The 18,998-nt window shown below is 42.1% G+C and overlaps 1 protein-coding gene across 3 annotated transcripts in view; it reads right to left on the bottom strand.

Moving 5' to 3' along the window:
- The window catches only part of LOC110509536 (pro-neuregulin-1, membrane-bound isoform), a 68,988-nt gene that overhangs the window by 21,892 nt on the left and 28,098 nt on the right, over positions 1 to 18,998 (bottom strand). For 2 of the 3 annotated variants that reach the window (XM_021590454.2, XM_021590455.2), the window contains exons 2-3: positions 6,030 to 6,168; positions 1,859 to 1,917 (exon numbers count right to left, since the gene is read on the bottom strand). In XM_021590454.2, the coding sequence (XP_021446129.2) occupies positions 1,859 to 1,917; positions 6,030 to 6,168 (198 nt within the window). The remainder of the gene's footprint in view (positions 1 to 1,858; positions 1,918 to 6,029; positions 6,169 to 18,998) is intronic. The other variant, XM_036967978.1, reaches the window with a different exon arrangement.

Raw genomic sequence — 18,998 nt, 5'->3', positions numbered from 1 at the left:
TAATCAATAAAAATGTAATAAAGTTAAGATGTTGTCAGCTGTGATATGGTCATTATTTGAACTAACGTTAGTTAGCTAGCTAACAAGCTAGAAGCAAGCCAATACATTGTTTAGAGAGTTGCTTTAGTTGCCTGGTTTGCTAGATTTACATATACTAAATATATTTTTAAATGGAAGGGTTATTGGTGTTAAAATACACCAGTTATGCTATTTTGGACCACCAGGGTGCTGGTGTCGTGCAGCCTGTCGTTTTTGTGTTTATACTTTTTCATAATGTCAACGACAAGTGTGATGTCGGACGACAATAGAATGTTCATGATGTCACTGCGCCAACTGTCTACAGACATGTCAATAGACAAAGTGTAAATCACCCTTTATAGAGCAAACAACTAAATTATCAAAACACAGGCTGTAATATGGCTTTTTAACTGGCTTGGCTTGGCTTCCTCAGTGATTTTACCCACGCACCGCAACTGTTGCCAGGTAACCTATGGTAATTGGACAGTAAGGTGAGTGGGTAAGTCACAGTGATAAAGTGCACTGGGGCCGTTGCCTGGGCGGCTGCCTCTCTCCCTCTCTTGCCTTTCCATGACATCAAAGAGGTCTCTGTTCCGGTTTTTACAGTGCCTCCATAATCCACAATGACCCCTACCCACCTCCCATAAGTGTTATTGCTCTTCAGATTATAAAATACATTGCAGGCTTAGGTTGTTTCCTTTCAAAGGCAGTAAGTAGCGAGATAGAGCTTTTTTAGTACAGCAAACAACACTGTCCCCTGCCTCCTATTTGAAGGTTCAAGTTTGGAAAGTTGAATATACATAAGTTTGAGTGTTCATTTCCCCATCATCTATTATTGTTCCATTCAATCATGACATAACAATATCAGGAAACTATAATGAACTGCTTTAAATTTCATCCAACTCTACAAAACAAGGCAAAAAAAATGGACATGCGAGAAACAGGTAACGGTGACTAACCCCGATCCGTACACATTTGCGCAACTGCAGCATTTAAACGAGGCTGCAATGAAAACTAATGGGACTGTAGCGACTGTTTTGGCATCAAAGTCCGGGGTGTGAACTAAGTCTCGATTGACATGGTAATGGACCCATAGTACTGGAGAAATAACTGACCCCGCTGTACTTTAAAGTGTGACGTGTCACAACGTAACGTACTGCACGCATTATTCAACTCATTCTGTGCCGTACAGCCTCTTTCCAAAACAATAAATCATCAATGGTGAGTGTAATGGTGAGTGTAAAGGGAATTACTCGTGAGTTCATCAATAGTTAATTTTTGCGTAATCACTGCGAGCCATCATGACTCTCAAAAACTGTGACAGCCACAGTTGAATTGTGAAGATAAATTTAGCGCCCCCTTGAAAACCATATTCAAAATTGACACAAACCTTTACATAGGTATGTAATGACACATTATATAAACTCTTAATGGTGTTATATTTACATTTTAGAGTTAATAAGTTGGGCGGGTGAAAAATGCAGTTTCCCCATACGACATATCTCCCCTTTCACTATGACGCAGTAGCGTTTGCTTCCCCACCCACCATTTTTAAAAAGACGATCATGCAGAGACGGGCATCATCAAGGTCTCGTCATTGATTTTGCTGGAAAGGGGAGAAATTGTGCTTTACAATGGTATTCATATTACAGTTGACCTGGAAGTATTACGTTTTTGGGGTGCTTAAATTAAGGTCAAATGTATGGAACATCGCAACGTACAAAAGTGCGTTAGCTACCGTTATGGGATACATACATTAAAAAAAATGAAGCAACAGGAAGTAGCGCTGATTGAGCATGCTCCAATCACAAGCACAGACAGGAAGAGAAAATAGACGTACTGTAGAAGCTGGCCATTACGTAGTTTTGACAGCGATCACCAGTAAATTCATTTGGACACCTGAGAGGGAAACAAAAAAGTCACAAACAGAAGACAAGGAAGAAGAGAAGATGAGTTTACACCAGATCTACAGAAGACTCACGTGCATCGCTGGTGTTGTCAAGGAGACTGATATGTCTTGCAACCATTGCCAGTTCTGTTTGCGAAAACATATGTACTTGAGAGAAAAGTCTCAATCAATGTCTTATTCAACAGGCCTCGAAATTCAGCAAATGTTTGGCTCATGCATTCTGATTCCAGGGAGATTTAATTAAAACTTCTTCGGGCTAGGGTCCTTTTTTTCTAAATTTCCACCTGACTGACGTGTCCCAAGTAAACTGCCTGTTGTTCAGGCCCTGAAGCCAGGATATGCATATAATTGGTACCTTTGGAAAGAAAACATGTTGAAGTTTGTAGAAATGTTAAAATAATGTAGGAGACTATAACACAATAGATATGGTAGGAGAATATCCAAAGAACAACCAATCGGATTTTGGTTTTTTGAGAGCCCATGCTCTTACAATGGAAAGTATATGGGCATAATGAATCTCCCAGGATAACATTTCTATGACTTCCACAGGGAATGAGAAATATCAGTTTGATTTTAGCAGGTGGGTTCTGTCTTCATCTTGCGTGCATACACAAATTTCCAAGACCTGTACTAAGTTTCCTATTAAACATACTTTTTTCCGTATGAAACTGTATAGTTTGATTACATTTTAGGGTATCTGAGGAGTCAATAGAAATGTATTTTGACTTATTGAAACAAAATGAAAGTTTCATTTTCAGATTCCTATCTCTGCATGTTGAACGAGTGGATTACTCAAATCGATGTCGCCAACTAAACTGACTTTTTGGGATATAAAGAAGGATTTTATCTAACAAAACGGCACTACATGTTGTAGCTGGGACACTTTGGATGACAAATCAGAGGAGGATTTTCAAAAAGTAAGTGAATATTTAATCGCTATTTGTGAATTTATGAAACCTGTGGCGGTGGAAAAATATTTTGATGTGGGGCACTGTCCTCAAACAATCGCAGGGCATGCTTTCGCTGTAATGGCTACTGTAAATCGGACAGTGCAGTTAGATTAACAAGAATTTAAGCTTTAAACCAATAGACACTTGTGTGTACCTAAATGTTTAATATCCATAATTTTTTACGATTATTTATTTGAATTGTGCGCCCTCCAGTGTCACCGGAAGTTGTCCCGCTAGCGAGACGCCTTAGCTGTGGACTCCATGCCTGAATAATTGTCTGATTATCAACCTCTTTTGATCCATCGAGAAAGGATATCGAGTCAGGATGTGTGTGTGTGTGTGTCTATTAGTAATTTGTATGCCGTTCTACCCCACTCCATACACACACACACACACGCACGCACGCACGCACGCACGCACACACACACACACACACACAACAAATTGTCTGGATGTATTGGCCGTCTGGCTCTGGGAGAGACAGTGATTAGAACTTTAGAACAGGTATGAAACACCAGAGAGAACACGAATGGCTGAGTGCACAAATATTTGGGGTTTATGACTCTCACAGGCACAGTGGCTTGACATCGCTTCCCAATGTATTCCGCTAAGCACCTGGGGGGGCCTGATGTAACATCTACCAGTCTACCAAGTAGCGGCACATTAACAAATTAAGCCCTTCATTAAAATCTAAATGACTAGAGGCTAATTGAAAAAGGGCAACATACTGACCAATGCTCAGTTTTTTGGAAAAATCTGCCTTTGACGTTTCTTCGTTTGTAAGTTGTTTGTGTACTGAAGCGGGAATTAACGTGTGGGTTAGGGGCGAAGACATGCAGATCATCTGGTGTTTGATGACAAAGCAGGAGGCTGAGTAATGTCTTGCTAAGGAAGAGATTGTGGAGTGAGATGCAGAAATAATCCAACAAGCCAGTCCAGCTGTGATTCAGTTCTGACAGGGTCTGCTGGGCAAGCCCATTCTCTCAGAGGCAGAGAAAGAAAAGGGGGATAGAGAGAGGGGAACGTGGGAGTGGGATGGAAAATAGCAGGAAACTGATAGGTGTAAGTGTTGCTGGTATGTATGCTGGTTTACCCAGAGGTCAGTGACCATTGTCAGGTAGAGTACAGTAGGACGTAATTCGAATGTACTGCCATTTCAAATAACCGCATGGCTAAAGAAAGACATTCGTATTGGCTATGAATAGTTAAATACAGATTAAATTAAATAAAACATATAATTTGCTATAAATAAATTGAGGAGGGGGTCAGGATGGAAAGCGTTGCTTCCATGATGTTCTGACCCTTCCACACTGTGTGCCTGTTACAGAATCCGTGCTCTGACTCTTCAGGCTTCAGAGAATCAGGCTCCACAGGGACCCCTGGCAGACAGGTTATTTTTGTAGAGGGTTTCTGAGGGAGTGACGGCATGCTGCATCATTTACTGAAAGGAAACGAAATATCCCGGAGACAGCAGCGTTTTTGCGCTTAGTCACCGAAGTATTGAACACGAAACTCAATCTGTCGGTGGACGGTAAGAGTCTGTCTTATGTATGTGTTGGATGGCCCAGACCCAAAGTGTATCCTTGGCAATGTCAAGCCTTGTGTCAGGCACAAAGAGGGAGGAGCAGCAGTGATCTTTCTTGCTGCTGCAATGGAAACAATAATACCATGAGCTATCCCCACCTCACCATGTCTTTTGAAAACGACTGGGTTTTCTAACCACAGATGTAATGATGTAATATACAAATTGGGAGATGCTGTAGATAATTAGGAAGAGTTTACAACCTAGCAATGTTTCTAAAGGGTCAATCCACTTTGCTATACAGACCACAGTGTACTTCAATGCCTTAGTGGTCAATTGGTCTGGATAATACATGATTTTTCCTCAGATGGATTTTATATGAATGACAATGATGGAGAATGTGGACAGGACAGCAGAGAGGTGATTATCTTGTCAAATATAGATGTCAGCGATGTATGCTGTTGCTTCTCATACGAAGCGTGTAAAGAGCATGCCAGCTTGTTTGCTGCTCGGGATGATTCGCTACTCATGTGCCTTGAGCTGAGTACTCAAACTCTCAGAGACTGAAAGTCACAGAGGTTCAAGCCACAGAGGGCACTGGGAAAGCACATCAAGCCCCGTCCTGCCTCGGTCTCTCATCGGCTCTATCACTTGGATCAGGGCTGAACACTCTCGACAACAAGAGTGCGATGCTGGAGCATAGCATAGCATGAACATAGCATAGTCCTGCTGTAAGAACACGGCTGATCCTGACACCAGCACAATGTCAGCACAGAGTCATGTTCAGTAGGGCATGTGACGGAAAACACTTTAAAACGTTTCACAACAACAAACTGAAATGACCCTTTCTTATTGGACAAGTCCCTACTACAGTCTGTTTAGTTACATTTGGTGCCTAATGAACATGACCCAGCTCTAAGGTTACAAAGTGAAAAATGAAATGGGGAAGAAGACAGAAAGAAAATCTCATAAATACAACATAGCCCCAGATTTGGGGTTTGTTTTTCTTAAATGGAGTGCGATGAAAGGAGCCGGCATTAATAATGTAAGGGGGCATAGGGACCTCCACCTGCTCTGCTCTCCATGTTGCTTAGCCCAGTTAATGTCATCCAAAGCATCCATTAGAACATCCTCCCCTACAGCTGCCCAAAAAGACATTTCAAAGTGCAGAGGCAGCACATTTGTACACCGCTATGATGTCTTGTGCATTCACTTTAATCTCTGCTCGGGTCTTTGGATTTTTTAATGATTTACTCAAAAAACATTCAACTGACACCTTTGCTTTACTGTAAAAAAGGCACAGTTTGGGCCTAAAAAGCTCTGCGGCCTAATTTAGCAGGCATAAATGGGGCTGGACATAGCGCATTCTAAAAGATCATGACTTCAAACATGATAGATAGTAAATGTTATGACTGCATCTACTGTATCAGCATGTGCTACTTCTTGACATGTACAAAAAAGCAAAGTAGTGTGCTGAAGTCGGCACCGGCATCATGTGGGAGCACAATTAAATATTTAGAAACAGCAGCTATAAGCCATCAGGAATTGTATTAAGCATAAAGTCAAACATAGTCTGCATAGTATAGTACAGTGTGTGGTGTGGATGTTGTTGTGTTTCATCATGTCCTACCTGCAGAGGAACTTGGACCTTCCAGGGGTGATGTCCAGGGTGAAGCACTCCCCTCCGTTTACACAGTAGTTTTTCTGGCTGTCACTACAGCGCGTCATGTGGCTTGAGGTCTTCACCACAGCGGTGGTGCTGGTGGCAGCTGCAGGAAGATACGAGGGATTAGCAGGAAATGGATCCAGTCATCCCAGTAGACCCCTGGGGAGTGTTCAGCTGAACGCTAGTGCTTAGAGAAAGCTACTGTGGCCTGATATAACTCAAATATTAATAAAACATTTACAACTCCTTGCTGTCTAAATAATGACTTCAAACCTAAAGTCAATTCAGAATGGTTATCTTATCTTCAATGAACCAGCTTTGGAGCAGTGATGTTTCTGAAAAGTCTCAAGACGTGGAGACGCATTTCCCCTTTTCTGCCCATTGGAGCAGCTCAGGCCAGTGCCGTCCAGTGAATCAATAGGCTGGAGCTCTAAGCACTCTGTCAGCTGGTGGTCTCGACAGCCTCTCCCCACAGCCTGTCCTCCCCAGTCTACACTGTGTGAAAGCCCATAAACATTTTAAATAAGCACTTTCCCCCCCCCCCCCCCCTAACCCTCTATCTCATCCGGATGTCACTTCTGGCATCAGAAGCCTTTGCGCATCGGAAATACAATGGATGCGACTGCCGGCCGAAAAGACGTCAGAGCTCGATGACTAGGGGGTTGAATGAGTTATCTTGCAAAACAAATCTACTTCCTGGCATGGATGAACGCTCTAGTCGGTTTGACAGTGTTTAGGGCAAAAAAAAACATGGGCCGTGAACCTGGGCCGTGAACCACCCTACCGGGCCCTCTCAGACTCAGAGCACCACAAGGGCAGGAGGAATATACTTTCACATACATCATTTTGGCTTAAAACCACATTTTGGTCCTGGCTAATTCCAGCCGGACGAGGTGAGCATTGTTGCATACTTTACTCCTTTTTAAAAACCTACCTGGGAAGAGGATCGTGACCCGGATGCCAATGTGACTGGTTTAGGCCTCATTGACGATTCCGACGTAGTGCCGTGCCTGTGTCTCCTTCCTGACAGACAATCGAGTTAACTCATAGATTATTCTTGAGATGACGCAATGATTTCATAGGTCACAGACACCATCAGCTTACATTTTGTACTGAGAGACATTACCTTTTGACTAAATGCAATTCAATCTCTAGGGGCCATACTGTTGTTTCCCAGTAAACAGCCAATACTGGTTGAATAATTGACAATGCAACAGATTGCTTATCTCCCACAAATCAAATTACTTGCTATGCCACCGTTAAATCAATCAAAAGTCTGCATCCTACTCTTCATTCTAAAAAACAAATGTAAGCTCCCCTCTGCATACAGATAGACTGTAGCTAATATATGGGGAACAATCTCTCCTCACAGACGCCAATGCAATTACACTAGGGCTTAAATAAGGGACAAGTTTAAGTAATGACACACTCAACTAATCATGAATACCAACCATTCCAACGATATGACCCTCAGACAGCCTTCCTCACTTTTTCAAATCCACCAACTTCCAGGTGCTAAATTGTAGGGCAGTTTATCTATTAGAAATGTTGAGCCTTTTCAGCACTGCAACTAAAAGACTGGCAACTGGCCTACCTACGATTGCTCTGCTAGATTAGGATAATTGCCCAGTGAGGAAAAAAGAAACACATCTGATTGCCATTACTGACGTTTTCAGCTTTTGTTTGGGACCTTTCAAAATGTCAACCAGCTATTGATACAAACCCTATCACTAACATTGATTCAATCAGCAAAAGTCAGCATTGTTATCTGAAATACATCAGCACATACTGTATGCATTAGAACTGGTAAGCGATCGGTACCAAATCAGTCACGACACACCTTACTTCCTTGTACAGTCTAGTTCTTAATCCAGTATCAAAACAGGGAGAAATATGGTTTGAAATATTGTTAGTTTTACAGCAGAGGCTTAATGAGAGAAGTGAGAGAGAGGGTCATGAGGGCTATATTTAATGACGCTGCAGAGCTCAAGCTGCACCTTTTTCACCCACCGAGTTTGATGGAAGAGAAAGATACAGTTCAATCAACAACAACAAAATGTGTGTGGTGAATAAGAAACCCAGAACTGGGGAGCTGCTTGATGGAGTGTCTCGTCCTTCTCCTGCATCGGCCCTTTGGGCCAATGGCGGGCTGGTGGTGGATTTTTGCCGACCCAACAGCCCATTGCAGCTTACCGTATGCTTCCCAGTCAAAACAGTTCACGCATATACACAAGTTTACATACACTTAAGTTGGAGTCATTAAAACTCGCTTTTCAACCACTCCACAAATGTCTTGTTAACAAACTATAGTTTTGGCAAGTTGGTTAGGACATCTACGTTGTGCATGACAAGTTATTGATACAGATTATTTCACTTATAATTAACTGTATCACAATTCCAGTGGATCAGACTTTTACAGGCACTAAATTGACTGTGCGTTTAAACAGCTTGGAACATTTCAGAAAATTATGTCATAGCTTCAGAAACTTCTGATAGGCTAAGTGACATAATTTGAGTCAATTGGAGGTGTCTAATGTCATTTGCTCGTGTTTCTTGGCCCAATTAGTCTCCTCTTCTTATTGGTGTCCTTTAGTAGTGGTTTCTATGCAGCAATTTGACAATAAAGGCCTGATTCATGCTCTGAATAGTTGATGTTGAGATGTGTCTGTTACTTGAACTTTGTGAAGCATTTATTTGGGCTGCAATTTCTGAGGATGGTAACTCTAATGAACTGATCTTACATTATTCCATGTGTTATTTCATAGTTTTGATGTCTTCACTGTTATTCTACAATGTAGAAAATAGTAAAAATAAAGAACATCCTTGAATGAGTAGGTGTGTCAAAACTTTTGACTGGTACTGTACATACAGTACACTGTATTTATAGATTGCATTTGGATTACTGTTACAGTGCTATTTGGTTTGTTAAAATTGGATTCCTTCTGACATTTCATGATACATTTTTTATTTAAAAATGTTTATTATTCATGTACTTGTTTCACATTTTACTGTGTAACAATCAGCTCGGATTTCAAACCATGCTGCAATTAAAAGTTCAAAGAACTTACAGGATCAGTCTCACCGAATTGTTGAGGAAGACGGAAATCCAGGCTGGTGGATTTCCTTACATCAGCTCAATGTTCATGGCATCCTCCAAAACAAACACAATCCACAAGAATGAGCAACAATTATCGCCTTCAATGGTTAAATCTATCCTCTTTATACAAATGGAACCTCAGCCAGGTACACACCAAATACTACTCCCCCTTAAAGGGATAGTCCAAAAATATGACAATGACGGCCATCCTAGCTTTGCTCAGGCAAATAAACGCAGTCAGAACTGGCAAATACATAATATACTGTAACAGCATTAAAATACACAAAGGTTTACCCTTTGAAATTTTTTTAAACTTTAAAGCAGACACAAGTATATGTCTATGTGTCTATCACCTCACACTTGTGGCTGTGTCACAACTGCACCCATTATAACATCTGCTAAACTGTGTACACGACCAATAAACTTTGATTTGATTTGGGACCTAAAACAGAGTGAAATATAAAGACAATTTAATATTATTCTCATGTATGTCAAAATCTATTTAAAACTGCTTTAGAGAGTAGTAAGACAGACATCTGTTCCAAGATGGCATAGCAGCCGGACGGACGACTGTTTTGTCCCATCCCGTGTGTACAGTTGAAGTCGGGTGTTTACCTAAACCTTAGCCAAATACATTTAAACCCAGTTTATCACAATTCCTGACATTTAATCCAAGTAAAAAATCCCTGTAGCCACTTTATTTTAAGAATGTGAAATGTCAGAATAAAAGTAGAGAGAATTATTTATTTCAGCTTTAATTTCTTTCATCATTTTCACAAGTTTACATACACTCAATTAGTATTTGGTAGCATTGCCTTTAAATTGTTTAACTTGGGTCAAATGTTTCAGGTAGCCTTCCGCAAGCTTCCCACATTAAGTGGGTGAATTTTGGCCCATTCCTCCTGACAGAGCTGGTGTAACTGAGTCAGTTTTATAGGCCTCCTTGCTCGCACACACTTTTTCAGTTCTGCCCACAAATCTTCTACAGGATTGAGGTCAGGGCTTTGTGATGGCCACTCCATTATTTTTGTTGTCCTTAAGCCATTTTGCCACAATTTTGGAAGTATGCTTGGGGTCATTGTCCATTTGGAAGACCCATTTGCGACCAAGCTTTAACTTCCCGAATTATGTCTTGAGATGTTGCTTCAATATATCCACATCATTTTCCTACCTCATGATGCCATCCATTTTGTCCTTACCTTTGCTGGTTTTGCTGAGTGGCCTTTCAGGTTATGTCGATATAGGACTCCTTTTACTGTGGATATAGATATTTTTGTTTCCTCCAGCATCTTCACTAGGTCCTTTGCTGTTGTTCTGGGATTGATTTGCACTTTTCGCACCAAAGTACGTTCATCTCTAGCAGGCAGCACGCGTCTCCTTCCTGAGCGGTATGACGGCTGTGTGGTTCCATGGTGTTTATACTTGCGTACTATTGTTTGTACAGATGAACGTGGTATCTTCAGGCATTTGGAAATTGTTCCCAGGGATGAACCAGACTTGTGGAGGTCTACAATTTATTTTCTGAGGTCTTGACAGATTTCTTTTGATTTTCCCATGATGTCAAGCAAAGAGACACAAAGTTTGAAGGTAGGCCTTGAAATGCCTTCACAGGTACACCTCCTTTTTGACTCAAATTATGTAAATTAGCCTATCAGAAGCTTCTAAAGCCATGACATAATTTTTTGTAATTTTCCAAGCTGTTTAAAGGCACAGTCAACTTAGTGCATGTAAACTTCTGACCCACTGAATTGTGATACAGTGAATTATACGTGAAATAATCTGTCTGTAAGCAATTGTTGGAAAAATTACTTGAGTCATGCACAAAGTAGATGTCCTAACCAAAACCATAGTTTGTTAACAGGAAATGGCCCCATCAGTAGAGGATGCCTGGTTGCTCTTCAAAAGTGCTTTCCTCTCCATCTTAAATAAGCACACCCCATTCAAAAACTGTAGAACTAAGCCAGCAAGCCAGGCTTCTTACCCATTTAAAGTTTGTAGAACTAAGAACAGATATAGCCTTGGTTCACCCCAGACTTGACTGCCCTTGACCAGCAAAAAAACATCCTGTGGTGCTCTGCATTAGCATCGAATAGCCCCCGCGATATGCAACTGTTCAGGGAAGTCAGGAACCAATATATTCAGTCAGTTAGGAAAGCAAAGGCTAGCTTTTCAAACAGAAATATGCATCCTGTGGCACTATTTCCAAAAAGTTTTGGGACACTGTGAAGTCCATGGAGAATAAGAGCACCTCCTCCCAGCTGCCCACTGCACTGAGGCTAAGAAACACTGTCGCCACCGATAAATCTACGATTATCGATAATTTCAATAAGCATCTTTCTACGGCTGGCCATGCTTTACACCTGGGTACCCCTGCCCTGGGCGAACATCTCAGCACCCCCCCTGCAGCTACTCGGCATCCTATTTCGCAACAAAGCCTCCTTCACTCATGCTGCCAAACATACCCTCGTAAAACTGACTATCCTACCGATCCTTGACTTCGGCAATGTCATTTACAAAATAGCCTCCAACACTCTACTCAGCAAACTGGATGTAGTCTATCACAGTGCCATCCGTTTTGTCACTAAATTCCCATATACCACCCACCATTGCAACCTGTATCCTCTCGCTGGCTGGTCCTCACTACATATTCGTCGCCAAGCCCACTGCCGCCAGGTCATCTATACATCTTTGCTAGGTAAAGCTCTGCCTTATCTCAGCTCACTGGTCACCATAGCAACACCCACCCGTAGCACGCGCTCCAGCAGGTATATTGCACTGGTTGTACCCAAAGCCAACACTTCCTTTGGCCGCCTTTCCTTCCAGTTCTCTGCTGCCAAAGACTGGAATGAATTTCAAAAATCTCCCTCTCTGACTTCAAGCATCAGCTCTCTGAGTAGCTTACTGATCATTGTACCTGTACACAGCCAATCTGTAAATAGCCCACCCAACTACCTCATCCCCATATTATTACTTACCCTCTTGCTCTTTTGCACCCACTATCTCTACTTGCACATCATCATCTGCACATCTATCACTCCAGTATTAATGTTAAATTGTAAGTATTTCGCCTCTATGGCCTATTTATTGCCTACCTCCCCCCTACTCTTCTACATTTGCACACACTGTACATACATTTGTTTATGTGTAAATCTGTGTTGTTGTTTTTGTCACACTGCTTTGCTTTATCTTGGCCAGGTCGCAGTTGTAATGAGAGCTTGTTCTCAACTAGCCTACCTGGTTAAATAAAGGTGAAATATATTTTTTTTAAATAAAAAGACAGTGCTGAGGCAGACAGTGGTGGAGATGAGGAAGGTTGCAATGCAGGAAGAGGCAGAGGAGACACAGAGAGAGGAAGCAAGCTGAGAGAGAAGTTAGTACTGGTTCCCAAACTTGGGGTCAGGAACCCATGAGGGGTCCCCTGATATTTAAACGAGGTCCCCTGAGAGAATCTGTAATTTTTCAAACATTTTAGAGTCAACTAAGTTCATTTAACACTTGCACACTTTTGCAATAAAGAAAACTGTATTTCAGTACAGATTACATGAGATAATAAGAACATGAACGTGATTAAAAAGATAACACATTTCAATATAAACATCTTCACATCCTATATTTCTGGACATTTCTAGTGTCCAGTCCAAATTAACTGTTTTGGGAGGCATGACCTGATGTGCGTTTTCTGTCATTTTTAACCACCTGAAAATGCAATCAAACAATACAGTTCCAAAAATGTAATATATTTTGGTTTATATCGGTGATTGTTCGTCTTATCTCGATCGCCCACTGGTGTTTATAGTTTATCCACTTATTTTTTTTACCTCTACATCACTGACGACGATCAATGCTACTCTACAACCTAAACATCACCAGAATCAATATTTTGATGTGGTCTTGTGTGGCTCAGCTCATGGGTTTGATTCCCGCTGGGCACACCCGTATGCACTCACTACTGTAAGTCACTTGGGATAAAAGCGTCTGCTAAATGGCATACATATGTGCAGTGACTGCAGGAATATAAGATCACCTCGTAACTGAGCTGAGAGCACCACATTGGCTTGATGGGGAGGGTAGATTCATATTATTTTAAATGGAACATCTTCCATTTCAATTAAATACTACTAAGCGTTGTGTTTAAATCGCTGGGCTGGCTTGCATTATTAATGTAACTGTAAATTACAGTCACTTTGAATTCTAGTAACTGTGCAGTTAAGGGCAACATTTTGATTAAGCAAAAAAATATGTTTTTTGAGATAAACTACACCCATGCTTTCCATTTCGCACCATAACTAATGATGGTGAAAGGGAGAAAAAAAATGAAAGTGTTTCTTTCCCCATTCCAACGGATGTTGACAGACTGCTTCAGACCATCTGGTGTCTGTTTAGTCAAGAGCCCAATTGGATTTCTCCAACCAATGGAGTGGGTTATAATCATAACCACCCCCCTCATCCCCTTTGGTTGGCTTTACTGTCTACTTCTAGGGCCACAACTTGAACCGATGGATAATCTAATAGACACACCATGGAGATGCCATGTCTGGGACAATTTTGTTTTGAGCACACGTCTGCTCCTATTCGATAAAGACTTTCGAGGGCTCCTCTTCAGAGGGCCCAATTAACGAGGGGAGAATACAGTTTGAGTAAAACATTTTAGTGAATACCTTACGAGTTTACAGACTTTTCTTCAACTTTCACCAGCTAAATGAGGTATCGTTTTGGGCAGAGTAGCCGACCATATTAGTTCCTCTATATGTTTGTTTGATTTAATTCAGAAATAGTAAATGTATGATAAGTATATTAACTGTGTTTGACACCACATGCCAATGTCAGTAAGGGTACAGTACATTGGTTGTGAGTAATAAAACACTGCTGTGCCATATTTCACACTAGTGGTAGTGGCAGGTATAATTAATTAGACAAGTTCATGTGAAGAGGTAACGATAAGTGTATGTCATTGTTATCTGATAAACTTATCGGCATAGCTTTATAGAGTACAATTTTGTAAGTGATTAATAACTGGGCATTATAGAGACAAACACCATGTATCCCACTTCAATTGTAAAACATTAGCAGGCTCAGGAGTTAATATAGCCTGTTCATTTATCTGGGACCTGAGAGTCAAAAACGCTGGTTTGAATGAATAAACCAGTGTGGCTAGCAGCAGCTAGGAGGTTATGTGATAACTATTTCATCTCAAGCATCGCAACAACACCTAGAAAACAGAGTATCCTATCCTCAACCCACATCCCTTGGGGGTCTGAACACCAAATGATCTGTTAAAGAGTAGAGAGGAAGCCCATTGTCTCCGACCACTTCCTGTGTGTGCGAGGCTACTCCAGGCTATAGGTTAACAGTTCCGAGGGCTACCAGACATAGGGAGCATCTGTTTTAATCAGCAGTGTCATATGATCAGCTAATTACTCTCATGGTGTCTTCTGTTCATTTTCAGGTCAGGGTTTTGTGCACAGAGATGAGGCGCCTTATATCACAGCTGTTGACAAGAAATGAGTTTGTTTTCTCTTAGAAACAAATCAAATTTGATCGGTCACACACACATGGTTAGCAGATGTTAATGCGAGTGTAGCGGAATGCTTGTGATTCTAGTTCCGACTGTGCAGTAATATCTAACAAGAAATCTAACAATTCCCAACAACTACCTTATACACACAAATCTAACAAATAATCGAACAATTCCCCAACAACTACCTAATACACACAAATCTAAAGGGGTGAATGAGAATATGTACATGAATGAGCGATGGCCGAGCGGCATAAGCATGGTGCAGTAGATGGTATAAAATACAATATATACAGTCCATGTGATATGAGTAATGTAAGATATGTAAACATTATTAAAGTGGCTTTATTTAAAGTGACTAGTGATCTATTTATTAAAGTGTCCAGTGATTGGTTCTCAATGTAGGCAACAGCCTCTCTGAGTTAGTGATGTTTAGCAGTCTGATGGCCCTGAGATAGAAGCTGTTTTTCAATCTCTCAGTCCCAGCTTTGATGCACATGTACTGACCTCGCCTTCTGGATGATAGCGGTGTGAACAGGCAGTGGTTCGGGTGGTTGTTGTCCTTGATGATATTTTTGGCCTTCCTGTGACATCGGATGGTGTAGGTGTCTTGGACAGCAGGTATTTTGCCCCCTGTTGATGCGTTATGCAGACCGCACCACCCACCACCCTGGAGAGCCTTGCGGTTGCGGGCAGTGCAGTTGCTGTACCAGGCTGTGATACAGCCCGACAGGATGCTCTTGATTGTGCATCTGTAAAAGTTTGTCAGGGTTTTGGGTGACAAGCCACATTTCTTCAGTTTGAAGGTTGAAGAGACGTTGTTGTGCCTTCTTCACAACACTGTCTGTATGGGTGGACCATTTCAGTTTGTCTGTGATGTGTACGCCCAGGAACTTAAAATGTTCCACCTTCTCCACTGCTGTCCCTTCGATGTGAATAGGGGGGTGTTCCCTCTGCTGTTTCCTGAAGTCCACGATCATCTCCTTTGTTTTGTTGATGTTGAGTGAGAGGATGATTTCCTGACACCATACTCTAAGTGCCCAAGTGTCTTATCGTTGTTGGTGATCAGGCCCACTACTGTTGTGTCATCTGCAAACTTGATAATTGAGTTGGAGGCATGCATCACAGTCATTGGTGAACATTGAGTACAGGAGAGGGCTGAGCACACACCCTTGTGGGGCCCCAGTGTTGAGGTTCAGCGAAGTGGAGATGTTGTTTCCTACCTTCACCACCTGGGGGTGGCCCGTCAGAAAGTCCAGGAACCAGTTGCACAGGGCGGGGTTGAGACCCAGGGCCTCCAGGTTGATGATGAGCTTGGAGCGTACTATGGTGTTGAATTCTAAGTTGTAGTCAAAGAACAGCATTCTTACATAGGCATTGTTTTTGTCCAGATGGGATAGGGCAGTGTGCAATGTGTTGGCGATTGTGTCATCTGTGGAGCAGATGGGGCAGTATGCAAACTGAAGTGGGTCTAGAGTGGCCGGTAAGGTGGCGGTGATATGATCCTTGACTAGCCTCCAAAGCACTTCATGATGACAGAAGTGAGTGCTACGGGGTGATAGTCATTTACTTTAGTTATCTTTGCCGTCTTGGGCACAGGAAAAATGGTAGCCATCTTGAAGCATGTGGGGACAACAGACCGGGATAGGGAGCGATTAAATGTCTCTGTAAACACACCAGCCACCTGGTCTGCGCATGCTCTGAGGACACGACTAGGGATGCCGTCTGGGCAGCCTTGCGAGCGTTAACAAGTTTAAATGTTTTACTCATGTCAGCCACAGAGAAGGAGAGGGGGGGACGGAGTCTTTGTCAGCGAGCCGCGATGGTGGCACTGAATTATCCTCAAAGCGGGCAAAGAAGGTGTTTTACGTTTGTCTGGAAGCGTGACGTCGGTGTCCATGACGTGGCTGGTTTTATCTTTGTAGTCAGTGATTTCCTGTAGACCCTGCCACATACGTCTTGTGTCTGAGCCATTGAATTGCGAGTCCATTGAAACCGTCATCCATCCACGGTTTCTGGTTAGGGTAGATTTTAATAGTCACAGTGGGTACAACATCTCCAATGCACTTCTTAATAAACGCACTCACCAAGCCAGCGTATAGGTCAATATTGTTCTCTGAGGCTGACAGGAACATATTCCAGTCCACGTGATACAAAAAATCGTGACGCGTGGCTTCCGATAGGTCAGACCAGCGTTGAATGGTTCTCGTCAATGATACATCCTATTTGAGATTCTGCCTATAAGACGGAACGAGCAAGACGGCGTTGTGGTCAGATTTGCCGACGGGAGGGCGTGGGAGGTCTTTGTTTGCATCGCGGAAGTTAGAGTAGCAGTGGTCGAGAGTGTTAGCCCTGCGAGTCATGCAATCAATATGCTGATAGAATTTAGGTAGCCTTGTTCTCAAATTGTATTTGTTAAAATCCCCAGCTACAATGAATGCAGCCTCCGGATATATAGTTCCCAGTTTACATAGAGTTCAGTGAAGTTCCTTGAGGGCCGTTTTGGTGTTCGCTTGAGGGGGAACACAGCTGTGACTATAACTGACGAGAATTCTCTTGGAGGTAAAATGGTCGGCATTTGATTGTAAGGAATTCTAGGTCGGGTCCCCTTATCTCAGGTCTATAAACCCTGCATGTGCTGCGATTGTGCTGGTTGAGTGAGGAAGGATGGATCAAATCAAATCAAATTTTATTTGTCACATGCGACAAATAGAACAGTGAAAGGCTAACTTACAAGCCCTTAACCAACAATGCAGTTTTAAGAAAAATACAAGTTAATAAGTAAAAAACGAGAAAAAAATTAACAAATAATTAAAGAGCAGCAGTAAAATAACAATAGTGAGGCTATATACAGGGGGTACCAGTGCTGAGTCAATGTGCGGGGGCACTGGTTAGTCAAGGTAATTGAGGTAATATGTGCATGTAGACAGAGTTAAAGTGACTAAGCATAGATAATAAACAGAGAATAGCAGCAGCATAAAAGGGAGGTGGGCAATGCAAATAGTCTGGGTAACCATTTGATCAGCTGTTCAGGAGTCTTATGGCTTGGGGGTACAAGCTGTTGAGAAGCCTTTTAGACCTAGACTTGGCGCTCCTGTACTGCTTTCTGTGCGGTAGCAGGGAGAACAGGCTATGACTAGGGTGGCTGGAATCTTTGACCATTTTTAGGGCCTTCCTTCTCCCAGCAAGCTGTTGAGTCATTAGTGAGACCAGCCAAACTGATTGCTCTATTTATTCTATCCCCGGGATTGCCAGCAGTGCTGGTTCCTACTCAGACATATTGAGACCTCCCTGACTTGACAGATTGGAACAAGAGGATGGCTCTGAAAAAACAACGGGAGTCTATGGAGAGTCAGCTCTCCATAGGGAGGAATTAGGAAGAGGAGCAAGTTTCACTGGTTACTCTACTTGGGGGTTTTGTATTCACTGTTGCGTCTAGACGAAAGGCTGAGAAGGATGACAAACATTTTCACAAAGTTCCACATTTTTTCTGAAATCCCAGTTCGACGATTCACATAATCATTAAGGAATAAGCAGGAAGGGCGTTATTCAACTGGGAAAGTTTCCAGAATTGTGCCACCCTAGATTGGATGGGAGTGACCATTCTCAGATCCAACCTCAAAGACGAACAGTGGATAGCGGAGAGCTTTGCTCTCCCGTGTATCCTTAAAGCAATGCATATGTTGTCACTTCGAAAGCCCTGAAAGAGCGAGGGACACTTTGAAGATACGTTTATGATAATTAGGGACTAGCTGAGCCTTGAAGAGGCAAAGGATTGGAGAGGTATCAATTTTCCTTTAAATATTCATGCCACTGGCCAACTTTGCAGTAGGGATAAATCAACCCTGGCTCAAAAGTTAAAAAAAATGCCTATTTCAGGAAGATCTTTAAGAGCCTTTAAATGGTCATCCATATTTTCACTGCGCAACCATGTCTTAGGGCTGAAGTTAAATCTTACAATATGGCTGGGGCATCTCCGCTGCCCACTTACATCTTTAATCTATCTGCTTGTAGAAAATGAGAGGAATCAGGTAAACTCAAAATAATATATTGGTTTGGAAGACCATGTTAAGCTTGCTTTTGGGTTTTCTGTGGGACTGTTTGAATAAATTCCTGTGAATCATGCACTGGCTAAGTAGGTAGGACTCTCCCACTCCAAGCTTTGCATTGACATGCACATCTACAAGAATGGAGTATTTTGAGAACACATGCTGTGGATATGGGAACCTTGGAAGCCCCATCGTTCTTCACCATACATGGATTAGGTTTAAATCCCGCCTGATCTAAGGGCCTGGCTAAACTGGATTTGTTCTCTTCCAGG

This window comes from Oncorhynchus mykiss, chromosome Y, assembly GCF_013265735.2.
Source record: "Oncorhynchus mykiss isolate Arlee chromosome Y, USDA_OmykA_1.1, whole genome shotgun sequence".
Lineage (NCBI taxonomy): Eukaryota > Metazoa > Chordata > Actinopteri > Salmoniformes > Salmonidae > Oncorhynchus > Oncorhynchus mykiss.
Note: the sequence above shows the minus strand (reverse complement) of the source record. Positions and strands in the feature narration are given on the sequence as shown.